Raw genomic sequence first — 17428 nt, forward strand, 5'->3', positions numbered from 1 at the left:
CTTCATTGCTGGTTCGCATATAATGAATGGTGGTGGCAGCCACTGATAGCTGACCCGAAAGACGGCTGGGGTGCTGACATCGTGGGCTCCCTGGACAGGTAAGTGTCTATATATGAAAAGTGAAAGAAAGAGAATATTGCCCTGGGACTTTAAATGAGGGGAACACAGGTGGCCATTTAATATGGAGTAAATGTAGTTACAAATTTATTGAAAATGAGGAAAATCATCACACATAATACATATGCCAAATCTGTCAGTAATAAAATATATAATAATATACATGCTTGTAGATTGCAGTTATAGTGTTACATGAGGATATAGAAGCATCTTTCTAACGCATCAAAATGGTTATACAACCATGAATCATTAGTAAAATATATCTAAGTGTCACATAGTAATGGTGTACCCACCATTAATATTGTGAGAGAGAGATCGGGTAGGGTGTCCTCCATGTGGATCAAAAAGTATGAAAACCCTGTCCACTAACCTCCATATATAACCCAGATATGGCGTAATGGGTCCCACCCCTAACGCCATGCCAGGTGGCTTGGGAGAGCATGCAAACACCGCACTGATGTTTGCCGCCTCGTGGAGGTGAAAGGCATAAAGGCGCCGGCATCCATAAGCCATTGTAAGATGACATCCTGCGAAACAGATGCAATGACGCTGAAAGTGCGGACGTCATGCGTCAGGCGCAGGGACATGGCGCTGATGTGTAGGTTGCCCCTGCCATCATTGAGAAAGGAGGGGACAGCAGGGGAAGAAACAACTCCCCTAATAACACATAGCAGCTCCCGGGACAGACCAGGAAAGTCCCAGGGCAATATTCTCTTTCGTTCACATGCATATTTAGGGATGGAGGCGTTTCACTGGCAGTTTTTAATTATTGTATTGAACCCAGGTGGAAGACACCTACTTGCCCATTATAATCTGCTACTGCCTTAGCCTTATTAATTCATACTCATTGTTGGTTATTTATGTGATTTTACTATATTTTATTGTGCTTCTGTCAGAGCCTGTTTATCATGCTTTTCCCAGAGCCAGTTTGGCGATCGGCACTCCCTCTGGTGGTGATTCCTGGTCTGTCCCAGGAGCTGCCATGTGTTATTAGAGGAGTTGTTTCTTTCCCTGCTGTCCCCTCCTTTCTCACTGAGGGCCACCTACACATCGGCGCCATGTCCCTGCGCCTGGTGCATGACGTCCGCGTTTGCAGCCCACAAAGCAGTGCTGAGAGGGAAACGAATTCAAATTTCTTTCCAAATGAAACGTGAACGCAGAGCTGAAATCCAGATACTGAATGAGGGATTCCTTGATCTGAGCAAATGTCACAAAGGTAACCCTGCCCCCACCACCCTGGCTCAGCTAGACTCTGCCAAGGTGAAATTATATCTAGCTCTGACTACAGCAGCAGAAAAGCACATTAGATGGACTGGTGCTAAATTATAGGACAAGCTAGGTTTTAGATTGGCAAACAAACTAAGCCATAGACCCTAAACCTTATGCACTTCATCAGGGAACTTAACCCGAAAACCCCATCCGTATCATAGAAACCTTTCAGACTTTCTATTCTAATTTGTATAAATCACAATCTTCTCTTGCCCCACATAAATTGGAGACTTTCCTTAGGGATCTCCCCCTACCCAAAATCACATGAACCCCATAGGGAACTCCTCGATAAACCTTTCACAGATATTGGAGGTCATTAAATCTCATTTAAATCTCATTAAATCTCTAAAACCAGGTTCAGCGCCTGGGCCTGACGGTTTTACGATCGCCTATTATAAGAAATTTGTCCCCTCCCTGTCCCCCTATATGGCTCGATTTTTTAACTCCCTTCGAGATGAAAACCCCCTGGAGAGTGATTTAAACTTAGCATATAGATCTCTGTTATTCCCAAACCTGGGAAAGATGTAAGTGATGTTAGTAACTATCGTCCGATATCACTTATTAATAACCACCTCAAACTTATGATAAAAATTCTTACATCAAGACTGTCAAGCTTTATAGCTAAATATATTCACAAGGACCAGGTGGGTTTCATTCCTGGTAGACAGGGCCCAGACCAAGTTAGGAGAGCCATAGATATAATTTTGTTGCTACACTCTCATTGAGATAGGGGCGTCCTGCAGGAAGGCTTTCTTTTGTCCTTTGACCTCCAGAAGGCCTTTGATTCTGTCTCTTGGCCCTATCTTTTTAGAAATACTAGGAAGATGGGGTTTTGGCTCTAAATTCTTGGGAATAATTCAATCTCTTTACTCTACCCCGAAAGCACAGGTCCATTTGATGGGTCATTATTCTAACTCTTAACATCAAAAAAGGACCAGACAGGGCTGTCCCTTATCTCCTCTAATTTTCACAATAGCTATTGAAACCTTAGCAATCACCATTAGATCGCACCTGATATTAAAGGAGTCTTGTGTGGTCATGCGTGTTGTTCGCAGAAGACCTACTGCTCTTTATGACATCCCCCCTGATCTCCACGCCTAATGTATTTTAACTGCTCCAGGACTTTGGTTCTATCTTGGGCTTAAAAGTATGTCTCCAAGTCTGTAGCATTAAACATCTTGGTTCCTCTGCAGCTATTAGACCAGTTGAGGCACCACTTCCCCTTCTCCTGGTCCTCTAAATCCATTCCCTATTTGGGAATTAATCTACCCCACAACATTGACAAACTGTTCTCTGTTAATTATCCCATGTTTCGGAAACTAGAGGAGGATTTAAAACAATGGGCAAAATGTGATCTATCCTGGCTGATAAGGATCAGCTCTATCAAAATTACTCTTCTACCACGTGTTCTGTACCTCTTCAGGTCCCTCCCTATCCTGATAAAGAAAATGCTACTTCTCAAAATTCAATTGGAAATCATCCATTTTGTCTGGGGTAGGAAGGGTTACCGCTGCCCTAAAGAAGTCCTCTACCAACTGAAAAGTCAAGGGGGGCTGGGCCTACCCAATTTATGGGGGTACTTATTATTATTATAAGTTGACTCCTATATTCTTATATAGTGTAGAATTTGCTTAACAAGTATTTATTTTTCAAGCTTACTGGACACAGAAATATAAAGAGCAATGGCAATGGGAAAAGTACAGAAACCTCACATTAACCATTGTACTCTGCAGCATTTATTATGCATGTTTGTACAGTAGGTATTATTATTATTACAGTTAATAATGCAGGGATTTTTTTTTCAATGCTCATTTAAAAAATATTGGTAAAGAATAATATGGTACTATTCTTTACAATACATCTTGGTTAGAGCTGTCTATTCCCAGATGGGAGTCTACACAATCTAGTGCAGTAAAATAGTACATACTGCATTATCTTGTCTTGTTAGGGTAAATTATATTTACTGTAATGTAATGGAAAACAGCATGTTGTCCCTGCCATATTTAGGAAATTACACCATAGAATCCTCCCTCGTGGCTGCAAGGAGAATACATCCATTAGGAAAGACCTACAACTCTCACACTAATTCATATGCCTAAAGCAACCCTTTAATTTGCCAAGGTTTACAGAAACCACTGCCAAATATAAACCATTCAGCTTACAAACAGCTCATTGGTGCATAGACAGTGCACACATTTCTTCTACAGTCAGGCCTCTGAGATCCAGTCAACTCCCATTGGCAGCCACCATTTTGCCTCTCGCAGGGAAAGTGAAGCAAAGATGTCAATCACAGCTCACATGTCTGCGACACCTCTCCCCTTTCTCGGACAGTCATGTTTCATTTCCGTCTGCAAACATCAATTGGTTACAGATGAGGATGTAGCATTTGACACAAGGTCAAAAGTCTACATATCAGTATTATAATTTTTTAAATACTTTAATACTGGACACCTTCACCCCGTCTCTGCCCAGGCCAATTTTCAGCTTTCAGGGCTATCACACTTTGAATGACAATTCAAAGACAGATAGGGCATTCATTTGTTGATATTTAATTACCACTGGGTTTTATATTTTTTTGCTAAAAAAAAAGAAAAATAATGTGAAAAAAAAGTTTTTCTTTCTGTTAGAAAACTTTTTAAATAAGTAATTTTACTCCTTCACTAATGGACACTGATAGGCTGCGCTAAGAGCGGGATGACATCATATGATGTTGGCTCAGAACAATAGAGCAACCCTTCCGCTATCAATTGTCTATACGGCGGGCATGAGATTTATGAAATTACATGTTTATCGCATAATCACTTCTTATTAATATTATTTTTTATAAGATCCAAAACAAATCCAGAGGTAACAGACTGAGTTACCTGAGTAAATTGGTCAGCTGATCAGCCTTGGCCAACCAGGGGAGTATAATATGGTGCAGTATGCTGCAGTGGTTTAGGAGTGTGGCAAAATTGCAGTGTAGGGGACTTAAAACTTGAACCCTACTCACTGTGTACATAAAAACATATGCCCCATTCTTTGTACCCACTAAATATGCTTTAATTATATGACAGAGTGAGACCCTGTCCCTGTAAAACTGGAGGAGAATATGACACAAGATTTGCATTAAGGGTTAATGCGAGGTTCTCAGCTATCGTTTCCGAGTGGAGAAAGCTGTGTTTTTGGCTTTCTCTGGATTCTGTAGTTCTGGATAGAAACTTTTAATCCTGTGCTCGGATTTTATCTGGTGCCTGCAGTCTGCGTGAGTACACAGGTGTGCAGGGTCATTATATAGTCAAGCCTGAGGATAGCTCAGAGCTCTCAGTTTGGAGACAGCTCATAGTGTGGGAGACAGAAGGTCCCACCCACCGTTCAGAAGAGCCTGAGCCATGGGGTCTCAACCAGGGGTCAGAGGAGCTTGAGCCAGGAGCCTGGGGGTCTCCCTCAGGGGTCAGAGGAGCCCCAGCTAGGAGACAGGAGATCTCATTCTAGGGGTAAGGTGGCCTCCTATTGGGGTGTCAGGAGAACCCCTATGCAGAAACCCAAACGGGGCCACACAGCAGGGTGCTGCAGCTAAAGGCTATGAGTGCCAAGGGAACCAGCAGAGCTGGATAACACAGTCAAAGGAATGGTAAGAAGAGCAGCAGTTCTGCCAACAAGGGAGCCAAATGCTTCAGGCGCAGTGTACAGCCTGTCAATGACATGAATTGTTGTACACTGCTGTATTTCGCTATACAGTGATGCAATCATAACTATGAGTACAGCAGCTGGCAACTATTCGTGTCCATGACAGGCTGTACACTGGGCTGCCTGGACAGAGGAAATGTAACTGCAATTACACTGAATGGGCTAATCCAACTGTGTGCAAGAGCCCTGAAACTCAACAAACGAAAAGTGAACTTTTCCTATGTACCATCTCTCTCTCCCTATGTCATGCAATCTATTTAAGAGAATCAGCCAATTCATAACTGTGCACTCCATGTAGAGCACTACTGAACTATACATTCTGTACATAGCGCACTCCTGAACTCTACATTCTGTAAATAGCACACTCCAGAATTCTACATTCTGTATCTGGTGCACTCCGGAACTGTACATTCTGTATGTAGTGCACTCCAGAACTGTACATTCTGTACGTAATGCACTCCTAAACTCCGCATTCTGTACATAGCACACCCCCAAACTCTGCATTCTCTATGTAGCGCACTTCTGAAACATGCACTGTGCCTGTAGCATGCTCTTCAACCCTGCACACCCCTCAACCCCTCACTCTATGCATAGTACACTCTTGAAACCTTGCACTGTGTGCATAGCATACTTCTGAACTCTCCTGGTATTAAACAATGCCCCTTTAAGACCCCCCCACTGTTTCGCCAGACCCACCATTTAATACGGCATGCTCTTCCCCCTAGGGGAGGAGAGGGGGGTCATTTGTATTGTGGTGGGAGTGTGTGGTTGAGATCCTGCACCTATTCTTTAAGAAAAAAAGCCCTGACCAACAGTACACAGAGGCACACTGACCATCAGTAAGCAGGGTCACTGGCTACCAGTATAAGCAATAATCATAGAATCTTTTTAGCTGGTTGCTGCTAGCATTGATATGTGTTCCTACATCCAACGTGAAAAAAAAAGCTAAAAATGCAGCACAACCCTCCACTTCCTCTAGAAATTGTACAAATGGACTTATAAGTGCAATGGTAAAACCTACAATGCCTTGAATAAGTATTTATACCCCTTGAAATTTTCCACATTTTGTCATGTTACAACCAAAAATGTAAATGTATTTTAATGGGATTTTATGTGACAGACTAACACAAAGTGGCACATAATTGTGAAGTAAAAGGAAAATGATAAATGGTTTTCTAATTTTTTTACAAATAAATATCTGAAAAGTGTGGGTGCATTTATATTCAGCCCTCTTTACTCTGATACTCCTAACTAAAATCTAGCGGAACCAATTGCCTTTAGAAGTCACCTAATTAGTAAATAGAGTTAATTTGTGTGTAGCTTAATCTTAGTATAAATACAGTTGTTCTGTGAAGCCCTCAGAGGTTTGTTAGAGAGCCTTAGTAAATAAACAGCATCATGAAGGTCAAGGAACACACTAGACAGCTCAGGGATAAAGTTGTGGAGAAGTTAAAAGCAGGATTAGGTTATAAAAAAAATATTCCAAGCTTTGAACATCTCACGGAGCAGTGTTCAAGTAATCATCCAAAAATGGAAAGCGTATGGCACAACTGCAAACCTACCAAGACATGGCGGTCCACCTAAACTGACAGGCCGAGCAAGGAGAGCATTAAACAGAGAAGAAGCCAAGAGAAGTCCCGTTTCCAGTTTGTGAGAAGAGATGTGGGGGACACAGCAAACATGTGGAAGAAGGTGCTCTGGTCAGATGAGACCAAAATTGAACTTTTTGGCCTAAAAGCAAAATGCTATGGAAAACTAACACTGTGCATAACCCTAAACACACCATCCCCAATGTGAAACATGGTGGGGGCAGCCATCATGGAATGGGGATGCTTTTCTTCAGCAGGGACTGGAAATCTGGTCACAGTTTATGGAAAGATTGATGGAGCCAAATACAGGACAATCTTAGAAGAAAACCGGTTAGAGTCTGCATAAGACTTAAGACTGGGGCAGAAGTTCACCTTCCAGCGAGACAACTACCCAAAACATACAGCCATTGCTTCAATTGAATAGTTTAGAATAGATCAAAGCAAAATCATGTGATAGAATGGCCCACTCAAAGTCCAGACCTATATCCAATTGAGAATCTGTGGCAAGACTTGAAAATTGCTCTTCACAGACGCTCTCCATCCAATCTGATAGAGATTGAGCTATTCAGCAAGGAAGAATAGGCAAAAATGGCACTCTCTAGATGTGCAAAGCTGGCAGAGACATACCCAAAAAGATTTGCAGCCGTAATTGCAGTGAAAGGTATTGATTCAGGTGGGATTAAAACCAATGCACGCCACTCTTTTCAGATATTTATTTGTAAAAAATTTTGAAAACCATTTATCATTTTCCTTCCACTTCACGATTATGTGCCATTTTGTGTTAGTCTATCACATAAAATCCCAATAAAATATATTTAGGTTTTCAGTTGTAACATGACAAACTGTGGAAAATTTCAAGGGGTATGAATGTTTTTTCAAGCCACTGTATATATGAATATCCAGTGCAAATTAACCAATGTATTGCAATGTAATAGTGATAGTGTCGCCCTCTTAGCAAAAATATGTTTTAGCTTCTGAGAACATGCCTGCTGTGTGCTCCTTATCCCACTCATGCAAGGCACAGCTCTGTTCATTCTTAAAAGAAAAGCCATACACTGTTTCTTTTAAAAATTTGCTGTGATATTTACTGTAACCAACCGGGCTTTCGACTTGGGATCAGCAACAGAATGTCCCTTATGGTATCACTGCTAATTTTTATTACTTAATGCACTGGATGTTGATTTCTGGCACGATAAGACAATATCTTAACCACTTAAGCCCCGGAAGATTTTACCCCCTTCCTGACCAGGGCCTATTTTGCGATTCGGCATTGCGTGACTTTAACGGACAATTGCGCGGTCGTGCGATGCTGTACCTAAACAAATTTGGCGTCCTTTTTTCCCCACAAACAGAGCTTTCTTTTGATGGTATTTGATCACCTGTGCGATTTTTGATTATGCGCTATAAACAAAAAAAGAGCGTAAATTTTGCAAAAATAACAATATTTTCACATTTTTTTATATGAAATTCCCCCCAAAAAATGAAAAAAATCAAAATTTTTTAACATTTTAGGCCAATTTTTTTTTACCATATGTTTGGTAAAAAAAAAATCGCAAAAAGCATATTTTTGATTGGTTTGCGCAAAAGTTATTGCGTTTACTAACAAAGGGAAAGATTTTTGTCATTTTTGTTGTTTTTTTTAACGCGTAATGGCGGCGATCTGCGATTTTTTTTGCGGGACTGCGACATTGGGGTGGACAGATCGGACCCTTGACTGACATTTTTGACACTTTTGGGGTTACCAGTGACATTACTACAGTAATCAGTGCTATACATATGCACTGTTACTGTAAAAATGACACTGGCAGTGAAGGAGTTAACTGTATTGGAGAGGGAGGGGTTAAGTGTGTCCTAGGGGCGTGTTTCTAACTGTGATTGGCTGTGGCTTGATGTGTAAGAACAGTGATCAAGGGTCCTACATAGTAGAACCGTTTGATCACCATTTTTACACAGGGGAGACTGACAGGCGGCTTTGTTTACACTAGCCGCCTGCCTTTCTCCCGCTGTCACGGACGATCGGGTCTGCCGGACACACGCGCAGGGGGGTCCGTGGCCGAGCGGGAGCGCGCATCCGGCGGCGCGCGCTCGCTCCCAAAACCCTTACAGGCTAGCGACGTAGCCCTACGTCGCTTTGCCTGTGAGGGGATGACTGCCGACGTAAATAGTCGTGCGGCAGTCGGCAAGTGTTTGGATACATAGATTTGCAAACAGTGTAAGAGATGCAGTTTGATGATCTTTCCTAGTGAAACGAAATGGCTCAAATACATTCAGGAGTATGATTTAAAAACAGTGTGTATTCTGTTGTCTAATTTGACAAGAAGTTCAGAATTTACTATGAAAACATTCTTATAAGCATCAGTGAAGTGATCCTCTCTAATGAATGCTTTTGCATGGTGTTTACTTACGGTGAATAAAACTTAAGTGAAGTCCACAACCAACACAAAAAAGGTTTGTGTGAATAAGCAATCTCTAAAATGGTGCTAAAATGACAATGGTACATTTATAAGTACTGTGATAACTTGAAAGAGTCCAATGTGTTTCGTAGCTTTGCAATATAACTTATATCATTAAACACCAAAGGGCACATGATCAAATGCCTCTGAATATCTTTCAAAGTGAAAAGCCTTTTGGGAATGATGCATTCATTGTCTGACTGACATTGCAGGATTTCATACCTCAATTCCCTCCGTGTCTTCAATGAACCTCCTGCTGACAGATTGCAAGGCCTCCTGTGGCCACTCATGGAACCAGTCAATAGCTGTACAGTTAACTATGGCTGGGAACTTCCGCGCCCTGATTCGTAGAGTGGAACCAACGGGAGAGAAACACAAAATGACCTGAAGGGGAAAGAAGAGGGAATGATGAGTAGCAAAGACACAACATGTTTCAACTCTGCAATCAAATCTGCCTATAAAAAGATGATTGTATAGTAATAATGTACAGCAATGTTTTACGTTTAAGTGCAATTTTTTCAAATGTGAACATTCTTTATAGAGATTTCTAAAAGAGCAAACAACCTAACTGCCTGAGGCTTTTTTTTCTGGCATTGGTCTAAGTCTGTGAGGCCAACCAAGTAAGATCTTCCAGTCAGTAACAACCTGGTGCCCTAGGTGCACCTAGTACTGAGCCTGTAAATCTGTCTTCCTGGCATTGGTCTAAGTCTGTGAGGCCAACTAAGTAAGATCTTCCAGTCAGTAACAACCTGGTGGCCTAGATGCACCTAGTACTGAGCCTGTAAATCTGTATCTAGGGATTATCAACTCTGCTCAGCAAAGCTCTCTGATAAGTAACTATGCACACCCCTATTCATTCAGATTTCACCTAAAATTTCTATTCACCACTGCAATCTGCAGAAGCACTGCATGCAGAATTATTCAGATTCAAAGGAATTTCTAGAGCACTGAATGAGTGGAAAGAGACTGCAGTTCCTCTCCAAATAAATGAACGAACTTGCTTTAACTGCAAGAATTCTTAGGAATTGTAAATAAAATCTTCAATGTAAAGCACATACATTTTCTGACTCTGCCACGGTCCCAATGTCTCTGTACTAACATTAGTAGCCCTATGTATTACTAGCTTTGTTGACTGTTCATGCTCTTTAAAATGTAGTATTAAACTCAAGATTAAAAAAAAAAAAAAAAAAACACTAACAGGAAGGGTTTTTTATGACAGAGGAGACCCAAACAGTCAGAATACATCTACGGAACCCTCTCTGTTCAATGATGAAATGACTCCTGTGAGAATGCCCATGTAAATTAAAGCGGCCGCACAGTTGGAACAGTGCGTACTAGCACATTATGACACATACCTGCTGGGGTACCATTTAAAAAAAAAAAGGTCAGAGTTTTGTGGAGTATTATTAAATGCAAACATTGTAAGTACCTGACTTTGACTTGGTATCAGTGTTTGGAAATCTCTGTACAACAGAGCTTAGCCTGGGACACAGAGAGGAAGCACAAGGAGCCAGTCAGGTGTGCGGCACTGCTCATGTGCTAACAGTGAGCATACGTATAGGAGAAAAGTTCCTGGAGCTCTGCGGGTGGGCACATCTGGATTACCACACTCGCAGTGGTAAAATATATTGCATTTTAGGGCTTAGAACCATCATATACATGGTTTTGCTAGTAACTATATGAAATGTATTAGTTGTCTTATGTATAATTGGATAGATTCTGATATTTGGTGCTCCTAGAGAAGCGGCTGAATTATGCTGTGAAACGCATAGAGCCATTTGTTGACCCCTCTTCTAGCCTCTCTCAGTTTATTGAAGACTTCATCTACAATAGAGGATACTACAGCCTGATTATAGGCTTTAACAGTTGGTTATGCTTTATGTATCAATGAGTTGGGGATTGAGGGGTTGATGAGTGTGCTAGAGGGGCATCTACACATCTTTAGTTATCAGATTTAGAATTCAAGAACTATACCATTTTATAAAATAGAGTTATATTGATCTATTTATGGTGCAGTGAAAACCGGAGTATGCGTCGGGTTTTAGTGTTAACTCCTGTAAATGTATTCTACCAGTAGATGTAGCTATGTGCCTGAAGTTACACTTTAAAGGGTATCTGTGAAAATAGGACTATAGAAGGTACCATTGCAAACTAATTTTTATAGGTGTAGGAACCAGGGCTGTCACTATGATCTTAGCTTTACTACTCCTGAGTGACTGACTTGAGTTCACACTTTTTGGGCTTGACATGCACCTGTGTCCAGGCTATATACATTGAACTATTTACATATTTTTAACTCCAGCTGGTTTAAATAAGTAATTTTTTCTCAAAAGATCCTCCAAGATAATACCAGAGACTCTGAAGTCAGGTATCAGTTAGTACACAACCAGCTTAGAAACACCTGCTGGTTGTTTACATAGGAAGGCTTTAAGGCTGTAAATCTGACAATGCAATATAGGGTGGCGTAATGTGTAAGGGGCGGAGCAGGTGACGTAGGACGTGATCTCGGAATGTTGGGTGGAAGTCCTGGAAGTGTGCATCCTCCTAATAGTTTCCCCAGCCAGTATGGCCATGAAAGAATATAATATAATGCAATGTGATATGCACATACATTCAGTGGAGCACAGGGGAGACACCCAGGGTCTTTAGGGCCCTGGATTTTTCATTAAAGAGAACCTGTCCCCAAAAAATCATTACATAAGAGATTTTGTGTGCACTGCGTAAGAAAAAAAATTAGGATTTTTTTTGTTTAAACTGTAATAAATTATGAAAGGCCCCCCCACCCCCACGTTTACACACTAAAGTAAACGCAGGCATTGGGGGCGCCTACGCATGAAAACGTAGATTGCGATTTACATTACACATTGCTGCACACAACCGAGTGAGAGTAGTATTTCCAGCATCAGACCTCCTTCATAACGCTAAACCTATATATTGCCATTAGATAATATAGGGTACTGAGGTTTGCCATTTTACAGGCGCATGCATATTTAAGGTCTCACATGTTGGGTATCTATTTACTCGGTGCAACCTCATCTTTTATATTTTACAGAAAGTTGGGTCATTTTTTGCATTTGTGTTCCCTAAAATTAAATTTAGTGTATTTTTTTACTGAAATTGGAACTACCCCTATCTGCTTTCAGAAAAAAATAAGTGTTTTGGGGGTTTTATGCAATCTTCAGGCTGAAAATTATTTTTTAAATAAGTATGCAAAAAAACGCAAAAAATTGCACTAGCAGCAAAAGGAGAGGTAGAGTAAAAGGATTGGTATATATTGAATGTCATACATCAACAAGCTGCAGCCTCTGTTAATAGTTCCTCCTGTGGCGATCTAAGAATACACACAGAGTGTGTTTTTATCTACATTTTAAATGAATTTGTGGTTTTGATACAGAAAATACTACGATGGTTTAAATTACTTTTTCTGAGCACTACGTCTGGAATTTTAGGATTGCATATAAAGGTTGAACGTATGCATGAGAGGATTTCAACTGTCTGGCATATCAAGACATTTTCCCCTTAAAGGGACAGGTGCAATTTGACTGATTATATAGTAGGTCAAAGTTTAGGGTGATCTACTAGTGGTGGCAGAGTATGTACCACAAGATGTTTGTATTATCATGGAAGATATACGTGGAGCACAGTTTTGAAGATTTCTGAACCTTACTTATTTAGGCACAGGACACTGTATTTGATTCACATTAATTTATTGCACTAAGTGATTATTCATTTATCCACTATTGTTTACACGTTTGGATGGATTTGCAGTGCTAAATCAATTCTTGGGTTTTATCTGAAGTTTGGTGTGTGGAACGCTTTTAGATTTTAGCAGAAGCATATACATTTGTGCTCAAAAGGTATTTGGAAATTATGTACAGACACCTAATGCTGTGAATTCTGCCTTACCCCTAGTAAGGGGAGAATTTTTGGTGACGGAGGTGAAGGGGCTACACATGTGAAAACCACCAACACTTCACGAGATTTGTGTATTCAATTGTCACTGAAATAAGGATTCATTTTTTGATTTGAAGCACGTCACTTTATTGACATTTTATTGGACTTTAGCACGTCACTTTTTTACGAATATGAATGAAATTTTTAAGCACAGCAAAGTCACCTTACTGTAGATTATAAATATGGTGCAAGTTAAATGTGTTCAGTGTTTTATGATTTATGCACAAGGTAACAATACCACACATTTACAAAAGGGTTTTTACATATTCATTGCTAATCATAAGGTTTTCTTAAACACACCAATTTTGAAGCATACTTAAAGGGATATACACCACTAATAAGCAGCGGCACACCCATCTCTTCCATACTATTCAGTGCTTAATCCACCACGGTGGTAGTTTCAATGGGAGCAACAGCTTAAAAAATCACTCTATCATGTTGTCTATAGCACAGAATAATTTTACTTTTTTTTTTTGTCTTCTCAAAAGTTAGCATACCCTGGCAGTAATCGTGAAATTTTGGCATTGATATTGAACATCTGACAAGCATGACAAAAACTGTCTTTTATTTAAGGATAGTGATCATATGAAACCATGTATTATCACATAGTTATTTTGCTCAGGGCCATTTGGGTGATTTCTATTATCATTATGATTTAAAAAGGAGCCAAGGTTTTACATACCCTGGATTGTTTGGCCTTGGTACAGACACACAAGGAGACACATACAGGTTAAAATTGGAATTAAAGGTTAATTTCCCACATCTATGGCTTTTTAAATTGCTATTAGTGTCTGTGTATAAACAGTTAATGAGTTTGTTAGCTCTCATGTGTATGCACTGAGCAGGCTAGATACTGAGCGATGGGGAGCAGAAAAAAACTGTCAAAAGACCTGCGTAACAAGGTAATGGACCTTTATAAAGAAAAGTATGTAAAAAGATATCCAAAGCCTTGAATATGCCAGCCAGTACTGCTCAAGAAGTGGAAAACTCTGGGATCTTTTGTTACCAAGCCAAGGTTAGGTAGACAAAGAAAGATTGCAGCTTCCTGAGTTATCCTCGGGAGAAATACAGGCTACTTTGGAAAAAGACAGTGTGGTTGTTTTTAAGGAGCACAATACGACAATACTTGAATCAAAATGAGCTGCATGGTCGAGTTGTCAGAAAGAAGCCTTAACTATGCCAACGCCACATAAAAACCCAGTTACAATATGCCCGACAACACCCTGACATGCCTCAGAGGCCTTTTTGTTGCATTGCCGCAGTAAAGGCTTCTTTCTGGCAACTCGGCCATGCAGCTCATTTTTATCTTTGTATTGCATTTACGAACAACCACACCATCTTTTTCCAGAGCAGCTTGTATTTCTCCTGGGGTTACTTGTGAGGTTTTCTGTGTATCTTGAACAATTCTTCTGGCAGTTGTGGCTGCAATCTTTCTTGGTCTACCTGACCTTGGCTTGGTATCAAGAGATCACCAAATTTTCCACTACTTAATAAGTGATTGAACAGTACTGACTGGCACATTCAAGGCTTTGGATATCTTTTTATATCCTTTTCCATCTTTATAAAGTTCCATTACCTTGTTATGCAGGTCATTTGACAGTTTTGTTCTGCTCATTATGGCTCATTATCTAGCTTGCTTAGTGCATCCACAGGAGAGCTAACAAACTCATCGACTACTTATACACAGATGCTAATTGTAATTTTAAAAGCCACGGATGTGAGAAACTAACCTTTAGGCTCCTTTTACATTAATGCATTTTTTCATGCTTTTTGCTGAAACGCAGGACATTTTTTTTACCATTGGTTCCTATGAAACACATTCTCATCAATGCATTTTTGTGCCTCTGCATTTTTGGAAAGGGTCAGGGATTTTTTTAAATGCAAAACGGTGCTTATTTTGCATTTTTGGTTCAATTGACTTCAATGGAGAAGCTGCAGAAAAGCATGTACTGTAGTGTGTTTTTTACTGGGATTTTGCCGGGATTTGCATTATGCTTTTTTTCATCTGCCCAACAACAAATTTGACTAAAAAAAAAAAAAAAAAACATACAAAATGCAAATTGTTCAGGGCCATTTGGGTAATTTCTGCTATCATGATTTAAAAAGGATCACCCTCATTTAAAAAAAGACACGACCAGTCATATTTTTCATATAAATGCCACAATTTCCTGATTTCAGCCAGGGTGTGCTAACTTTTGAGAACTGTGGATATTTATTTGTTCGCATTTGTTAGCACAAAGGTTGGGGTATTTATATTTATTACAATATTGCATTTGCAAAAGAGATTTCTCCAGATTCTCAGAACCTGTTGATACTATGTACTATAGATGGTGATATAGCTAAAGTCTTTTTAATTTTAAGTTGGGGAACATTACTCTGAAATTCTTCGCCAATTTTTAGACGTAGCTTTTCACAGATTGGTGAACCTCTGCCCATCTATACTTCCAAAACACTCTGACTCTCTAAGATTCCCTTTTTATACTTCATATCGTTACTAACCTGTTGCCAATTACCCCAATTAGTTGGAAAATGTTCCTCCAGCTCTTCTCTTTTAGTACCACCTACTTTGACAGCTTTTTGTTTCCCTGTCACAACTTTTAGGAAATTTTGCTGCTATTTATTTCAAAATTACCTTATTTTTTTTCTTAAAATGGTATAGTTTCCTCAGTATAAACATTTGATATGTTTTTTATTTTCTATTGTGAATAAAAAATGGGTTTATGTTGATTTGCAAATCATTGCATTCTGTTTTTATGTAGATTTTACACCTCGTCTAAACTTTTTTGGAACTGGGGCTGTATGTTTGGTAATATGAAGTAAGAAAAAGTACCTATACTATTGTCAATCACTTCATCCTAAATGCCAGAGTGCTGGATATTTATTTATGGACAAGTGTAAAGAATATTTAGACGATCGCAACGGGAACAACAAGGATCTACTAACAAATTGGGATTCATTTACTAAAACTGGAGAGTGCAAAATCTGGTGCAGCTGCGCATGGTAGCCAATCAGCTTCTAACTTCAGCTTCGACAAAAAAATCTGGAAGCTGATTGGTTACTATACAGAGATGCACCAGATTTTGCACTCAAGTTTTAGTAAATCGACGCCACAGGGTAATTTTATCATCATGTGCCATCACTGCTGATCAGATATCAACTGCCAAAATAGATGTAAATGCAGTCAAAGGACAATTATTGGCCAAGAAGGCTAGCAGAGAAATAACTCAACCTCAATATTCAATCTATGGTGCTTCAAAACAAGCAAATTAAAAGAAACTAATACGTGCATAATTTTATTCTCAGTGCCAAAATGGAAAGAAGAAACAATGGAGTTGTGAATATTGACATAGAAGGACTTACTTTAAGCTGAAGGCGGACTCTTTCTATAAAGAACTTCCAACAACCATCTTTGGAGTCATCCAACCCCAGACCCCGCACCTCATTTCTGATTCCAGATACTATTGTTTCTACTTCCTCTTCACTGAAAAGATCAGGCACCTCCCCTGTAAGACATTTTGTTTATCTTTATTAAACATTAGGAAAACTGTATTTGAGAGATGCAGGCCCATATTTACAATATAGACACTCTTAGAAAGTGTGTGGGGGAGAAAATAGATGTTGTTTGTCAAATAATTCCATCTTTTGCAAAAAAAAGAAAAAAGTAAATGCATAAATAAATAAATGCACTCTTTAAAAAAAAAAAAAAAAAAGTGTTTTTTTTTTTTTTTTGCATTTGAGCCTGCAAATCATTGCAACCACAATCAGTGGCTCACGGGTGCAATGCATTGGCTCCTGAATACAATTCCTCTAGTCCATTCAGAGGTACAGAACTTTAGCCGGAGGAAGCATTAGTGGACTACAAGTGCAATGATGTTACTGCACATGTGCGCCATTGAGAACTACAGTCCCTCTGCTGCAATGGCAGATGGGACTTGTAGCTTTTTTTCATTCACAGTTCTGGTTAATGAATGTTGTGGCTGTGTAAGTAGAGCTACACACAGCTGTGCCGATTTCAATTTATGACAGTAATTATCGAGAAGAACCCAGGGGTCTCTGCATGCTAACCATATTTCATGTTACATACTAAATATGGATGTAACATAAAATATAAAGATGTGTTTGAGTGCTAGTTGGCAAATGCAAACACCTAGATTTCTATATCCATGTAAACATTCAATGGTAAGCTGTAAATTGCTTTACACTGAACCCCATGAAAGTGTACTTCCAATAGTTACAGAGGAGAATTTATTTAAGCTGGAGCAGCCAGAATCTATCGCAACTGTGCATGATAGCCAATCAGCTTCTATCTTTCATTTTTAAATATTAACTGAACAAGCTGAAGATAGAAGCTGATTGGTTGCCATGTATGCTGCTCCA

The 17428-nt window shown here is 39.7% G+C and overlaps 1 protein-coding gene across 1 annotated transcript in view; it reads right to left on the bottom strand.

Moving 5' to 3' along the window:
* The window catches only part of DNAH11 (dynein axonemal heavy chain 11), a 420238-nt gene that overhangs the window by 150128 nt on the left and 252682 nt on the right, over positions 1 to 17428 (bottom strand). Inside the window, exons 55-56 of the mRNA XM_082257534.1 lie at positions 16412 to 16554; positions 9320 to 9481 (exon numbers count right to left, since the gene is read on the bottom strand). Coding sequence (XP_082113660.1) covers positions 9320 to 9481; positions 16412 to 16554 — 305 coding nt within the window. The remainder of the gene's footprint in view (positions 1 to 9319; positions 9482 to 16411; positions 16555 to 17428) is intronic.

The sequence above is a fragment of the Pelophylax lessonae genome, assembly GCF_965119305.1.
Source record: "Pelophylax lessonae genome assembly, chromosome: 5".
Lineage (NCBI taxonomy): Eukaryota > Metazoa > Chordata > Amphibia > Anura > Ranidae > Pelophylax > Pelophylax lessonae.